Source organism: Grus americana, chromosome 3, assembly GCF_028858705.1.
Source record: "Grus americana isolate bGruAme1 chromosome 3, bGruAme1.mat, whole genome shotgun sequence".
Taxonomy (NCBI): Eukaryota; Metazoa; Chordata; class Aves; order Gruiformes; family Gruidae; genus Grus; species Grus americana.
In genome coordinates this window covers 17,587,116-17,602,936 of record NC_072854.1, presented here as the reverse complement: position 1 = coordinate 17,602,936, position 15,821 = coordinate 17,587,116, and the positions used below count along the sequence as shown (strand labels likewise).

Below are 15,821 nucleotides of genomic sequence, written 5' to 3'. Positions count from 1 at the left end.
CAGCTAGACCTCAAAGCAGGTGCTGACAGATATGTATTAAAAAAAAAAAAAAAAAGCCTAAGGTTGTTTTCCCAGGTATTACAGAAAGCCTAGAAAGGAGCTCATCATAGTAGGAGGATGAGTGTCCAACTACGAACTACTTTATCCAACTTTTCACAGCCTGAAATGAATCATGAGGAGAAAAAGTTCTGATAGGTTTCTTCCCTCCCTGCCTTCTCTTCAATTCCATGGGCTATTTAAATATAGGTGATTTTTTTTTTTCCTACTGGCTCTTAAAATTAAAAAAAAAAATAATTAAAGAACCATAAAGCAGTTTATAGAACCTGAGCAAATTGGTCTTATGGTTTTAGAAGCCAGCCATTCAGGGAAAGGAGTCCTGGTCCATCTCAGGTGAGCTAACATCACTGTCAGGTCTTTGCTAAAATACAACTAGTCCAAACAGAAGTAATTTGCATTGTTTTCTGAAAGTCCAAATATTTTCAAGGACAAGAATAACAGTCCCCTTCATATACTGGAAAATAACAGAAGTGGGACTACTTTCCCGAGTTTGAATTTTAAGCATAAATGCCTTCTCTTGCAAATCTAGGATGAATCACCGTTGTACTTTCTGCTCAGTAGTAAAGTGCGTGTACTGTAAACGCAGAAAAATGAGTTCTATGGGTCCCAGTATTGCAAAGAACCTACCAGGTGCTTAAAGAAATTACTGTACAGAGAGCCCTGAAAGTTGATGCGAAGACTGTGGGACAAAAAAAGAAAAAAAAAAAAAAAATATTGAACACTGTAGCCATGGACTACAAAATTAAAGACTCTGGTTCATATTAGCATATAAAAAGATCTGATGAAGTTGAGCTAGTCTGTCATCAGATGGAAGAGAGGCAGAAGGTAGCACAGATGGTGAAGACAGTGGAAATTATTCATGTTCCTCGCCACACCTTGAAAGCAGCTACTGAAAAGATGATGTTGAAAATTAAGACCAGAAGGCATCCAGGAACAACAGAATCTCTAAACTCTCCTTTATATTCCAAAGGTGTAAATATGTCCTGAGGTTAAATAGGCTTATGGTTTGAGGATTTGTCTTTTATAGAAAATAAAAAAATCAAGATTTCTTCTTATCTTTCATAGTAAAAATACCTGAATACCAAAGGTTGGCTTCTGAGTCTTTAAACAAATGTAGAATCTCATAAATCCTGCCATACTAGATCAACACTCATGAACATAAGTCTTCAAAGTTTGTCTTTTTTCAAATTACTTCAAAGCAAGAGCTAAAATGCCCTGTACATCACATTACTTGCAGTGCCATTCAGACCTGCAGCACTGAGCATAACTTAGAGGTCCATGAGGAAAATTAACCCATCCTGAATGCAGCCCTAAAGTTCTTCTAGAATCTTAACAGACTGTTTACAAAGCAAATGAGCTGACAACCGTGCCCATCTTATGAGCAAGCACTGCCTGATTATTTATCAGGAACAGCTGTAAGGAAACCAAGAAGTAGATTTCTCTCCCCCCACTACTACAGAAGTTTGAAGGTTCTTTCCGTCCATTACTGTCCAGGGCAAAGATATCAGATAAAATGTATTTTAAAACCAGTTTTGTGGACTGTGGATATATATATCCTGTGAATTTTCCAGGATATGAGGAAGAAGATGGAGATAAGTGAGGAAAAAATTGATTGTAGAACCTAGACTCTACCTAGGTTGTAAAACTTTCCAGGGGTAAAAAAACCCCAACCAAACAAAAATCCTCATCCAAGCAAAAACCACCACTGCAGTAGAACAGTATTTTCTGCCATTGCTGAAGTGGGAAAAATTGCAGTGTATGGCAGTTCTGAGGTTGTGATGAAAAAGTTGAAAAGAAGGTAAGTTACACTGTCAGCAACCAAAGCCCCAACTACCAGCCAAGTGGTGAGGCAGAACTGAAACAGTTCCAAGTATTCTACATGATGCACTCATGCACTGAACACAGTGAGTGGGGGCAAGACAGGACATAAACATGTCCAAAGAACAAGGGAAAGCAAATTTACTTAGTCCCAAATGACTGTCATGCCAAAGATGTTCAAAGTTAGAATTTTAACTTTTTGCCAGAAGGAGAGGGCCACAAACAGGCTGCACGGTTTACAGTCAAATAGGAAACATAAAGAGGATGGAAAACAAAAATGCTGAGTGATGACAGAAAGGTAACTTAATAGTAATCTTCAGGTCAGATTTCAGGACTTCTCATGGTTTAAATGAACATAAAATAACAGCAGCCTGTGATATCAATTCCAATTTGACTGATGAAGCAGATGAGCAGATGAAAGGTCACGACTCAATTCTTGACTCTCCTAGAAAATATGTATAACTCTTTATTCTACCTTTGCTGAGGTGAGAAAAGATTTTTCTGGTGTCCAAAATGAGGCTAGCAAAATTTTGCTGCCTCTTGAAAGTACTATGACAAATTCAGAAAGAATTGAAGGTGCTGTGATATGTAAACAGATTCAAGAATATGTATTGCCTTTAGCCAAGCACAAACCATCATATTATTTCAGAAGACAGAAATATTAAAAAACAAAAAAGTTAAATCTCTGCTGATTGCTTCCCTGTAGTTTAATTAGTGAGGAAAGGCAGTAAGGCATCACAGAATTTCCATCTTAGTTTTACTGTTCCCCACAGTCAGTATTTTATGCCTGTGTTTTTATTTCTAGGTTCCAGGGACACATTCAAACCATTCAAACTTTGTTCTTTTGTTTTCTATCATGAGAAATCCTGGACACAAATAAAACCTTATAATGGACCACTATCATCCCTCTCCTCCCCTTTTTCATAAACGTTGTACTCAAGCAATGATATACAGATGCTCTGGTTTACTTAGACAGATAATTCTGCAATCCAGGTTACTTCTGTAAGAACAACGAGGATACATGATACCAGTACTCAGAAAGGAGACTTGAAACATGAGGGAACTCTGTACACTGTGCCAGGTAATGGCAACACTAACAACGCACATAACAAAAAACACGCTCTGTTGCTAGAATCCCATCTTTAAAAGAAATATATACTAACTCTCAAATACAATCTTTTGTTACATAAAACCTCACAGAACCTCTCACCTATTATTTTTTTCCTCCAAAAGACTATGTTCTTCTAAAACATTCCAAGGGATTTTTCCCCCCTTTCACCTCAGAAGAAGGTTACCCTAAGATATGATAAACTAAGAGAAGGAAATTGGCCAACAGCATTTCTTTTAGAAGTTCATTCAGTGTCACTAACATGCTTTGGGGAAAAAAAGAACACCTTGTAATGCTTTTTAATACTGAAACATTTGGTGTTGCGAGTATCAGTCTTATTAAGGAACTACAATCACTTATGACTGAGAAAACATTGCTAAAAAACCTGTAGCTCCAAGTCTTTCTGGAATATGGGGCATAAATTTCTAAATCAAAACTTAACTAAAATACTAAGTGCATCACAGGGGTCAGACACACAAATAAAAATACAAATGCTAGACTCAAAGCTCAATAAAAGAAGAGAACCTCCTCTATCATTAGTCTTAGTTTCACCACAAAAGAACTGAATCATTACAGTGCCATAAGCTGTGCTAAGCTGCAATGAATACACACCTCTCTCAGAGAATTCCACGTGAAGACTTCAATAAAGCAATCATAAGCAACCTAAGCACAAGATCGATGAAATAATAAAAAAAACCACACTACAGCTAAAAACCCCCCAGCTTTTCATCAGCTTTAAATTGCATTTTGACTTCTATAACCTGCTTCCATTTGTTAACCAAAGGGCAGAGCATACTTCATACTCAGCTTGCATAATGGACATCTTTAATGAAAAAGTTATCTGGATGTTGAACAGCTAGAGTCATCTTTTCAACACTGTTCGATAGGTCTCCAGGTGCCAATTAGTCTTTAGAAAATTCTAGTTCTGTTGGAAACACGGTTTGATATTATTTATACTTTATATTACTAACATTTTTAAGCACCCGCTTCCCTATTTTTTTCTCCTTTTTGTTGAAATTCAGAAGCCGGTGAGAACAAATCGAACTCATGAAACTGTTCTGTATTCCCATGGAGAAAGATTCTAAGTAAAATTATCCCCACCCTGCTCTTATACTGATGAAATGGGCCTTAAGAAAGATAACCCAAATCTAGAAAATATAATGCACAAGTCTAAGAGAAAACAGTGCGTTAAGGTTAGCACAGTCTTTCCAGTCTTCTCTGCTTAACTGGAAATTGAATTTTGCTCCAAGTTGTCCCCACTACAGCTATTATTTGGCACAGAAAAGACCAAAATCCTAACAGCAGGCTTTATCTTACACTAATTAGCACGTTGTATTTCTCTCACGTGTCTGGGAATTCACTACTAGGTATTACCACAACTGTGGCTTTCAGTTAGGAGAACTCAAATATCCAGGTATTATTTTCTTTAGCAATTTCTTAGTAATTTATTTAGAAACTTAAATAAATTTGTCACAGATGATAAAGCTATCTAGCATCGAGGCCATGGGGTGCAACATGCTGGACTGTGGATAATAGATGCTATTGGGATCCTCTGCCTGTGTGTCTCGTGGCCGTATGAAGAACTTCCCATATTCTTACCATGAGGTCCAGAAAGCTTCCTGTGAGAGTCACAAAGGTAAAAAACTGGCTTTGAGGATTCTGTGGACAGAAGTGAATGGCTGAACCCCAGACCACAACAGAAACCACCTATTTTCAGCATACTGCATAAACGCATGCTAAGTGTGTCCCAGTTAAGTTTCCCAAAGATTATATAAAGAAAAAATAAGAAAAGAAACAAAAAAAAAATTAATGGTATTTGAGAAATTAAGAAAGCCAAGGATTGAAAACTTACTACCACCACATATATATTCTGCTGCATGGGCAAAGTCATACAGGGTGATCAGATATCCCAGACCGACCAGGACAGGCACAAAATAGAAACCTTTTTCCAGAATTTCCAAGAATTTTACTAGATCATTATTTTGTTAAAAGTTTTACAAGTGGAAAGAAAGAATTTCCCTCTCCCCCTTCCTCAAACCGTAACCCTGGAAAAAGCTGGCAAATAGCCATAAAAGTCTCACATAAATCCTGGAATGTTACTTGCATCCAATTTTTCCTTTCAAAACCTATTTATTTTCACCCTACCATGCAAACATATCCAAGCAGCAGAACAAGAGGACGAGCCAAACTGTGCTCTTCAGATTCAGTTAGGCAAAGAAGTCATGGTTTCAAGTTCTTGTAGTGTTCAGTCATCCAAAATTAGAGTGGATACATAAACTATCATTAAAAGAGTTCTGGAAAGTGGTGAGTACCAGAAATAAGTTTGCAGTTGTCTTATTGCTTTATGCTCTTCATTCATTTCCATTCTCCACGGAACTCTTGGGTTCCATGATTCCCACAAGTCACAGAGCTAACATTTAATATTTCAACACTGGAAATTGTTTATGGTTTCTTAACTCCCAAGAATTATGCAACAAACTAAGCAAGCTAGTAACCATAGCAACTGCAGCAGAGAAAAAACAAGTTTCAGCTACAAAACTCCAGTGTATTTTTAATTCTTGCAAATACTACTCTTTCATAGTCTACATGTGAAAAATTCACTAAACACTTACAGAAACTAATGTATATATCTATTATGTACTAAAAGACACTTCCTACTACTGTGCTGTATCGCTCTTCTCTTTCTTCTCTCCCTTTATCAGAGTGCTACACTTTCTTCTGTTTGCTCATAAACACCTGTATAAAAAAATTAAAAAGACGCTTCAATGGAGAAGAAGAATGCACCATCTAGTTATTTTTATGCAAGTAGATTCTAAGTGTCAGTTATATTTACTGTCCTATTAAGAAACAGCTTTTGTAGCAGACTGCCCTTGAATTGGCTATGAAGCACTTGTATTTTGCTGAATCTAGGAACTTTGTTAGGAAGGCATTAAATATCCAGCCCACAAACACATCTGATTATATAAACTACAGCATGCTTTACTAAATAACGCAGTTAAAGCAGTTCAAGGAAGCAGGACTGAACCACTGTTTGGAACTGAAATGGTTTTAGGTACCCACATCCCATGCAGGGCATGGATCTACGTACCCAAAGAGAGTATTACATTAAGCCCTGTAAAATCTTACACAGACACTTTGCTTGTAACTACTATTTCTTAGTGATGGTAAGCAATTACACTGGTATTAATGAATACAAGATAGAAACACTGAAAAGTTTTGCACTTAACTATTTCATCCCAATTTTGGTATTTTATGAAGATTTGAGGGATAAAACTTTCAGGAAGAAAAAGATCTCAAAACCATATGAAAATTTAAAATTCATCCATTTGGATTATTTGAGGACTTTAACAGACAAAATTATTTGCAACAATTGGCACCTTTCATCAATACTGTGAATATGTCTAAAAGAGGGCAGCTACACTTCTTGTCCTCTCTTACAAAACAATGTTTATCTTTCTGTAAAAAGCTTTTACATCCCATAAATTTCAGCAGAGTGATGTACCTTTTTTTTTTTTTAAATAGGAAGAACCTAAACAAAAAACCCTGTTCCCAAAGACTCAGCAGAGTATCATGAAGCTACACAGGTTTTGGGGGCTTCTCACTTTGTTTTGGGAGGCTTTTTGGTTAAACTAATAATCTTTCTAATAGATAAAGATATGTGCACATGAGTTTCCAGTACTTGTGTAACACTCTGATGAGTAAATTTTAATTCAATCAAACAACACACCAATTTAACAGAATCCAAAAAATGTCCAGATCATGTCTCCAGTCCATGGAATGAAAAAATAAAGAGCCTAGATAAAGCCAGTTTTTCTCTGTTGACTCTGGCATAGAAAAGCATCCTCTTGATTTGGGTAACAAAGGCCATGACCACATGGTCCCGCTGGAGGCATCTGCTCAGAGATGCACTAGGACAGAAACAAAGCTGTGCTGAACTACCAGCATACGTTCACTGCCACAAACAGCAGGATTACTGCTTTGGACTAGCAGGAGGTGCCACATCTCTGCAGCTCGCAGCACTTCCTTTAGAAACGTCTGCTTTGACAATTCCATTTATCAAACATATTTTTATACTTGATGCTTATTTGGTATTGTACTAATAACAATATTGTTTTAATGCATTCTTCTTAATTAAATCCGTGAAGTACTTTAACCAAAACAACATGGATGTAACATTTTTATCAAGTGAAGAAACAAAACACTACAATAAAAAGAAATTTGGACACAAAGCCAACACCTCTATTTATTTTTTTATTCTCTTTGTACTACCAGAGTCTAGTTTGAACAATGCTTCCTCAAAACCATGCAGATTTCACTGGACAGTACAAGTATTTGCTACACTAACATTCAGGTACATTACTTAGATGACATAAAAAATCTTCAAACACTGTACTTCAGAAATAAAGAAGCTGGCATATAGATCTGATGAGATTCCAAAAAAGTACACGTTATTTTTAAAATGGCAAACACTGCTTATTTTTCTTTCCATAACCAAATGATAAATGCCATACCAAGGAAAGATCACGCACAGCAACAGATAACTCCATAAATTCAAACATTACATTCATACTTTATCTCTTTACAATATTTTAATGTAGCTCAGGTGGTTGCATCTATTTAGACCAGTGACTGTAAAATTAGGTACCTATAATAAATAAAGGATCCATTAAATCAATGATAATGCATTACCTTATAAATAACTGCCAATTCCAATTACACATCAAGACAATGTTCCTTACAAACTTTATCACCACTCTACCCAAAGTTCACAAAGTCAACAGCAATTACTGAACATACAGAGAGTAAAAGTGTACATATAGCCCAACAGGTATATTAACACTCAAATTTCAACATATGTAATATATGTTGCACACATTAATTCATTAATTAACGCAAAGGTTGATAAGGGTGTCACAGGTTGTGATAATTTAATCTTCTGGCATCTCTTACATCAAATGGCAAAAATGCACAGTCTTAACTTTACTTGCAAGTATGCATACTTAACTGGAATGTTTAGAAGGGATAAGTAATGTATATCCCAACAGAAAAGTAAAATCACATCATAATTTCAATAATTAAACCATACTTGCTTATGTAACACCTGCCTCTGACCAAACCGTTGCAGTGTCTTAACAAAGAACTGGTTTCCCATGCTGGCGAGTACTGCTTTTGTATGTGGGGAAGGTCTGAAGTAATCCGTTTCTTGTAAAATTTACTACTTCTCTCCAAGAAAATGACTAAAAATAATCTAGACCTTCTATTACATTATTGAAAGTTTAAACTACAGAGCTTAATGTAACCACACACTGAGAAAGAATTGCAAGCAAGCTACAATTCATAGGCATGCTCTGTTTTAACCTGGCTGCTTTTTACAGGATACTCTCTCTCTCTTCTCCAAAACCAGCCCCTTCTGAGGCCGTAACAGTGTGGAGCTCTGACGAATCCTTTGAAAGCCTGGTATAACTTGAACGCTGGCTCCGCTTGTGAGCGACACTCTTCAGGTTCTCATTCTGAACCGCAGTCGAATGGGAACCTGAGCCAGGGTGCAGGATAATTTGAGGTGAATCTCTGATACCTTGTATTTCTTCAAAATTTTGATTAGCTCGATTGTTTGGAGCACTATTATTATTTAAGGTTACTGTACTAGGGGTTCTATTTAAATTATACGCTTTCTGGCAAGCTGGCCAGTTCTCTTCTGGGCTACTTGCTATCAAGCTGCTTTCAGAAGGGCTCTTCTTATCTTCTGAGCAAATAGACATGCGAACCACAGCTGGATCTTGAAGGCCACTAAGGCTGTGTGGAATTCCTCTCTTTCCACTGTGACTGTCATCTTCAAGCTCAATAAGATTTGCCTTTTCAAGCTGTGAATCATCTGCTCCTTCATTATGGAGGGAATGATTTGGGGAACTTTCATTGGATCTTACACCAGAGTCAGATGAATCTTTTTTATCCAAAAGGGCATCTGTCAAATACTCCTTTGCTTTGATGAAGGTTCTAATAGGTTCAGATCCATGTTCTGGAGATTTGGGCTGCTTCTCTATTTTGCCATCTGTTTTCTTATCTTTACCTTCCTTAAGAAGTGGAGTATTATCTGATTCCTCAGTTCCTGACTCATCTTCATCACTTGGAAGTTTCTGATACCGGAGAGTAACTCCCTTAAGCTTTAAATCTGCAGCCTGGAAAATACTTGTTCTTTCTGAAGACTTCTTTCCTGGGAGAAGCTTGGAACCAGACTGATCGGATTTTTCATCTTCTTCAGTAATAGGATCCAAAGGAGATGCATCATTAGTAGAAACACCAGAAGTACTGTAATCGACAACATCATTCCTCTTCAGCAAGAAGGCCTTTCTTCCATCATCTTGTTTCTGTTCACCATCTTTTCCTTTTTCCTGTTCTGCACTGGAATGCAAGGAACCCCCTGATGTACTTTGCCCCATATAGAAAGCACTTGAGCTATGAGGGGAGGACCTACCACTTACTGTAGTAGAATTGGCGCCTCCTTCTAACTGTGACATTTGAGCAATATACTCTCTATATGCATCTCTGTATTCTGCCTGCACCTTGTCAGTAAGCTTTGATATTTCAATACTAGAATCTTGAGAGTTAAGACTGGAAAGACTTGGAGTTCTACGAGTTTGTGACTGGAAAAAAAAAAGAAAGAAAAGAGAGAAATAACAGTTAAGTGAACTATTTATTTTTACTTTTACTTATCTTTTTAAATTAAATAATTCAAAGCATCAAGTATGCACTTAAGTGATTTTTTTTGTTGCTGTGAATAGATTATGCAAGTGAAATTGTCAATGCTATAATTAAAATATGCTTACTATAATCATATATATGCAATCACACACACATTCACTAAACTTACAAAGTATTCTTATTGTTGCTCCCCATAATGGAAGTTTTCCACAAAACAAGCATTTTATCCAGTGCATTTGAGACTAACTCTTTTGAGTATATAATTATAACAATTGAATTTGTATGTCAAAATGGACTTTTCTAATACCTTTTTGTACATTTAGAAGATTAGCATTTTATATCAGAAAGACAGCAAGAGCTAATCTAAATACTGAACATCTCTCAAAAACATTTTTAAAAGACTCCCATCCTACATACTTCAATATATCCTGGCAAAATTCCATTGCATATAGCTGATTTCAGAAAAATCAGTTCTTGGACAAACATATTCCTCTTTGCCTCCCCCCTTTAGTGCGCACGCAGAGAACTCCATAGGCGTGAGGTGTGAGGCCATCTATTAAATGCTAGAACCAACATCTAGCACAAAGTACTAGACTGAGCAAAGTAAAGGTGTGGACTGTGGCTGAACATATGGCTTCGTGTCATGCATGTAACAGGCTGCTCACTACCACCAGGTAAAAGATGTACGGTGCCCAGTGCCTCAGAGCTGAGGCACTGACTTGAGCAGTAAGTATTTTAAGAAGCCTACTCAACTTTGCAGTGCACAAGAGATGTGGTTTTGAAAGACTGTTGAGGTATTATGCCTTATTTGAGGCAACGCTGAAAATGAACCACGTTTCAAAAACCTACCTTCTACTAGAAAAGACTATTAAAAAAACCTAAAAGGGCTTGGGTAGTGTTAGCAAGCTAAATGTAAACAGGAAATGTTTACATTACACTGTGAATGAATGTAAGATTTAGAACAGAATTGCTTAATCGTATAGATATACCCTCTTGGTCCATCCTTCTCTTTCTCACCCTCTGCTTTTCTCTTCCCCCCCCGCCTTTTTCCTGCTCTTACATGCATCGTTTGTATCTGTCTCGTTTCTGTTCATGATCTTTCCCTTTTTCTTGTTCTGCACTGGAATGCAATGCAAACCAACGTGTTTGTTTCCTTCTCAGAAGATGCTCATAATCCCCCCAGCAAGCAACACACATCAGATCTACAGGCTACCATTCCGTTATTGTCTCTATATTACTAAACAAGTATTACTGACAGGTTTTTGTAAGATCAATAATGTTGTATATACACTAGAATAATGGGGAACAGCGAAACATGATTAACTAAAGGAAAACAGTATTTAAGTAACTTCTATCTGCCATGACTCCTAAGCAAGTCAATGTCCAAAGTAAAATGTGAGAATCTTAAAAATATTAACACTTGATTATTTACGCATATTCACTACTATTTATCCATACTCACAGCAGCTATGGTTCCTCACCAAAAAGAGAAATATTTGATTTTGTTGTGCATTTCCAGTAGTATTCCTTCTTTTTACAGAGAAGGAGCAATAGTCTTTTTTTAATCAGTATCAACTTAAAAATTCCAACAGGCAAATTCTAATGTTTTCTTAAGGACAAATTCCCTTTCTCATTCTTTTGATTCAACTTCACATAACTATACAGGCAAGAGAAGCACTATTTATTTAAACTTGCATTTTAAAGAGTGTTGGGGTTTTTTAAAGGATTTTCTTATACTTCTTTCTGTGCTTTTGACACAAAAACAACATAACACATGTGAGTCATGCCATTTTGGTTTGGAAAAACATACATGGATACTCTGTTGCTGGAAACAGGCAGTAGGGTAAGCAGGATCCTACAAACACACACAAGTGTGCACCACACACACAAAGGTATCTGGGGTAGAAATCTACCTCAGGGATACATATCCCAAACCTCTTTTCAGTGACAATTTTGAATATTAAAAATATCACCTGTAGTCAGTAATTTGGGGCGTCTTCCTATTTTGACGCACCTTCAACATTTTCTAATTTAAACTTCCAGAGACGAAAAAGCTGCTAAATGTTTGGGTTTGCATTTTTTGTTTTGTTTTTTAATTCTAATTGCTATTTAGATAACAACTGATTTGTCTTATTTCTTAAAAAGGACAAAAGAAAATCACACAAATCAGGAGGTTTCATTAGATACAGAAGAAAATTGACTATAACCGATGGCAGAAACAGTAGTTAGATAAGGATGTCAGCTCTGGGGACTATGAATAGATTACACATTGTCAGGACAAGGCTCTGATGTGACGTCTGTAGTCGTCTGTTATAAAAAACCTAATAAATGTATCTGTAATCTTTTGAATAACCTAACATCTGGCTAGCACATAGCCAAAATATTTCATACACAAAGTCGGAATACTAAATAGACAGAAATCCTGCAGAACACCACCCTAAGCTGGATGAGAAAAGCATGATAGCTTTTTTTTTTTCCCCTCTCAAAGAGTGATTACTGGAACAGATGAATAGTTTTCAGATGGCAAAGACTAAAAAGTTTGACTCAGAGAGTGTGGTTAGAGTTTGCGTCTCGGCAAAATTGGTCTTTGCCAAGACTGAGAGCTGAAAGTACCTGAACTGTCAGAGTAGACTTAATTCTTGACCTGTCTGTATCCAAGAATAGGAAAAAACCCTTTACCATACAGGTAAGCAAGCAGAATACATTACTGTATTAAATACCTGCCAACTTAAGTTACTATGGCGTGGAGGAGCTTCATCAAGACCAATGGTGTTGAGTTCTTCAAAGCTGAAGTTAAGTGTGTAGGGAGCTTGACCAGAAAGACCTGTAAGCTCAGTGTGAGGCAACTCCGAGTTATGCCCAGGACGACGGGTAAGTTCACTATGAGGAATCGCAGTGGCAACATGCTCAGTTGTTCCACGAGGATCTTCCTGAATAGCCTGATTTTCTGAATTTCTCATTTCTAGTATCTTAACACACAAAAAGAGACAGTGTAAATGTAATTATATAAATAGAAGTTCTCAAAATTGTTGAAGAAGAATTCTATTAAAAATAGGAATGAAGAATTCACAACTGTAGAAGTATACTTGCATATGTGGTTGTGATCAAGGAAAAGTATGAAGAAAAATCTGTTCACAGATCTAGTGCATTCATTCTCTTTACTGCAAATCACATTTTAATGTTTAGGATTTTTTTTGTATTTACAGATTATTCTTATTACTGCTCAGACCCTTAAAAGAACTCGTATGCCACAAAATACTTAAATTCTTGTAAAACTAGGTAAGTCACAAATTACAAATTTAAAAGCAAAACCACACACTTCTGTTTTATAGCTTAATCAACCTGAATCTAACAATAAATCTCATCTTGTAATTCTCAGTGTTTTCAAGACTGATTTAGCAGTTGAGAGACGTATTGTTATTTTCTAAAAGAAAATTGGTAATATACTAAAAATATTTAAGAGAAAACACAGTTCTCTCTGATGCATAACCCTCACTGTAAAACTGTCATTTACTCTCAAACTGCGAGGAATGAAATGGGGAAAATTAAATATCTATATATATGCTTCAATAATAGTATGCAATGCAGCATTCTCACATTATACAAGTATGTGTCAATCCAATATTGTACATTTATCTCATCAGCTTGATTTTTAGCTTAAGTTTCTTTAAAAATTATGCTTATGCAATTGTGTGCCGTGCATCTCTAACAGCCTGGCTGTCCACTTCCTCACACTAATATACTTTGAACTCGCTAACTTTTAATAGAAGGACAGAGGCTTCAAAGAGAATTAAGTTCTGACGATTTCATTAAAATAGGCAAATTTAAAAAAAGAAAAGGGAACCCATACAGGAAAAACAGATCTCACAAAAAGAGGAGACAAAACTTCAGAGTTCACAATCAATTAAGATGCAAATCCACGCAACTAGTTCTTCATTAAAGTGCTCAAGATAAAAAGACAAAGTAACAAAATAATAAAAGCATGCATGTTTTAAGATGATAACAAGAAAACAATGGGAAAGAAAAAAAAATAAGGCTTATAATGAAAAAGACTAATTTACGATCATCTGAATACTGAAGAGAAAGTCTTACCATGCTCCTGAACAGGTGCCAGTCACCAAAATTCATGTTCATTTCTTTTTTCAGTTCATCAATGTTGCACTGAGCCAAGACACGACCATTTATATTTGCCTAAAACAATAAAACTAAATAATGTAAATTACTGATACAAGACTTATGGCGTGGCAGTAGCAGACTAAAAAGGTAATTAAAATTGGATATATTGATGGAGACTACTAGTGAAATTCCCAACATCACTCTTAAGTCCAATCCTATATAATAAACATGTTTTTATAAAATAATATTTATTGATGATTGCTGATGGACAAGAACCACCTATGTGTCATGAAAAAAATGAAAATATTAATCCCATCAAAAATGCATGTATGACAGCAATATGATCATATTCTATAAACAGACATAAGGAAACAACATATCAGTGGTAGAAAATTTCACAGACAATAAACCACATTCATCTGCCTAGATTTCTCAGACTCAGAACACAAATGGACTGCAGACGCCAAAGTATCTGAAGATAATCAGACAATTAAGTCTCAGGCATCATCTGACCCCTGACTTGAGGCATCTAAGATCAAGTACTACCTCCACCAAGTTCCCTCCCTGCCCAAATACAGGCTTACATTCCTGCCATCATCAGAAATACCTGGGGATAAAAGACTAGACTTCTTTCTAATTTTCATCATCATTCAGAGATCAACACAGAAGGGCCTAACGCAATCTGTATTCCAGGAAAGTGGTTCCTTATGAAAATATGTATATAGTCCTTAACTTGCAACAGCACCAAATTCAATACAGAACCATTTTCATTACATACCAAGGTATTTCTCTTTATACCATGTATCAGTGGATAGACAGAACGTGAAAGAGGAACCATGTCTGAGGAGAGCAGCCACAAAATGGAAGACCCAAGTTGAGAGCTCTGCTCAGTCTGAGGGATCTCAGTGGTTTTGTTCCCATATCCCAGCAGATGGTCTTAATTAAACCAGGAAAAAGACCAGGCTGAGCCACTTTCATTCCTCCTTGTTACATGGTATCACTTGTAGTAAGAAATACAAGAATATAAATAAGAGGAATCTCAGTAGGTATAACTGACGGGCACGTTCTTTTAGCTCTATCGAGCCACTAAAGCAACTGGAATTTTTTGCAGCTATACTTAATGAGCTGCAATCTGACATCCCACTTCTTGCTTTAAGCAACACTGCTGAAGCTTCCTACGATTAACCTCTTAACCCTTGAATCAACATCCTCCCTGTATTTTTTAAGATATGATAGGTACTGGGACAAAGCAAGCTCAGCAAAAACATTCGCTAATGACAACATTCATATTTTTCCCTTCTTTCTTTGTAAAAGGAGTACACAATAAAGAAAAAGTAATAAAGAAAAAAATGATTCTGTGCTAACACCTCAGAGAAAAGAACAGTAACAGAAGAATGTACAGTGGCCTTTTTCTGAAGCAAACATGTGGAATAAGAGAGAAATTGAACCATCTTCACCACTCATTTACAACACAAGAGTTGTGCCAATTTCTCAGGGCAAAAAAAAAAGGAATGTTGCTACCTGGATATAGAACACATTTGTAACCCTGTTTACACATGGCCATTTTGAAAACATTTTTCTTGCTCTTTTCTCAAAATAACCAGTCTCAGCAGCATTTATACTTCTGAGTCTGTTTTTCCTTTTTGAGAGTGAGCATTTTCTTTGAAAAATATATGCTTGTATTAAAATGTTCTCCAAACTTAGCATGCATAGAAGTTAGGATGTTGTTCTGACATTTGATGTGTTTCAATAAACATTTTCAAGAAGAGAGGCAACTAAATATTTCCTTTTCCTTATGTCTCTCCATGTTTAGGTACTAAATACATTAATGAAATTCAGCTGATACCTTTCTTATAGTTGCAGAGTACTGAGGCAGCATGCTCTGATCCAGACCATCTATCTGCTTTAGCTTTTCACACACAGCTTCCACATTCATTGTGCTTAGAGACACATGTGATACTCCTGTGGTGGATCCTGTGCCTGCTCCTGCTGCCTGTAAGGAGTGAGAAAATATGCACATAAG

At 36.4% G+C, this 15,821-nt stretch overlaps 1 protein-coding gene across 3 annotated transcripts in view; it reads right to left on the bottom strand.

Moving 5' to 3' along the window:
- Positions 1–7,221: 7,221 nt before the first annotated feature.
- The window catches only part of KIDINS220 (kinase D interacting substrate 220), an 85,690-nt gene continuing 77,090 nt past the window's right edge, over positions 7,222–15,821 (bottom strand). For all 3 annotated transcript variants that reach the window (XM_054819263.1, XM_054819264.1, XM_054819265.1), the window contains 4 exons: positions 15,645–15,791; positions 13,775–13,873; positions 12,403–12,651; positions 7,222–9,624 (listed from right to left, as the gene is read on the bottom strand). In XM_054819263.1, coding sequence (XP_054675238.1) covers positions 8,353–9,624; positions 12,403–12,651; positions 13,775–13,873; positions 15,645–15,791 — 1,767 coding nt within the window. In that variant the 3' untranslated portion in view covers positions 7,222–8,352. The remainder of the gene's footprint in view (positions 9,625–12,402; positions 12,652–13,774; positions 13,874–15,644; positions 15,792–15,821) is intronic.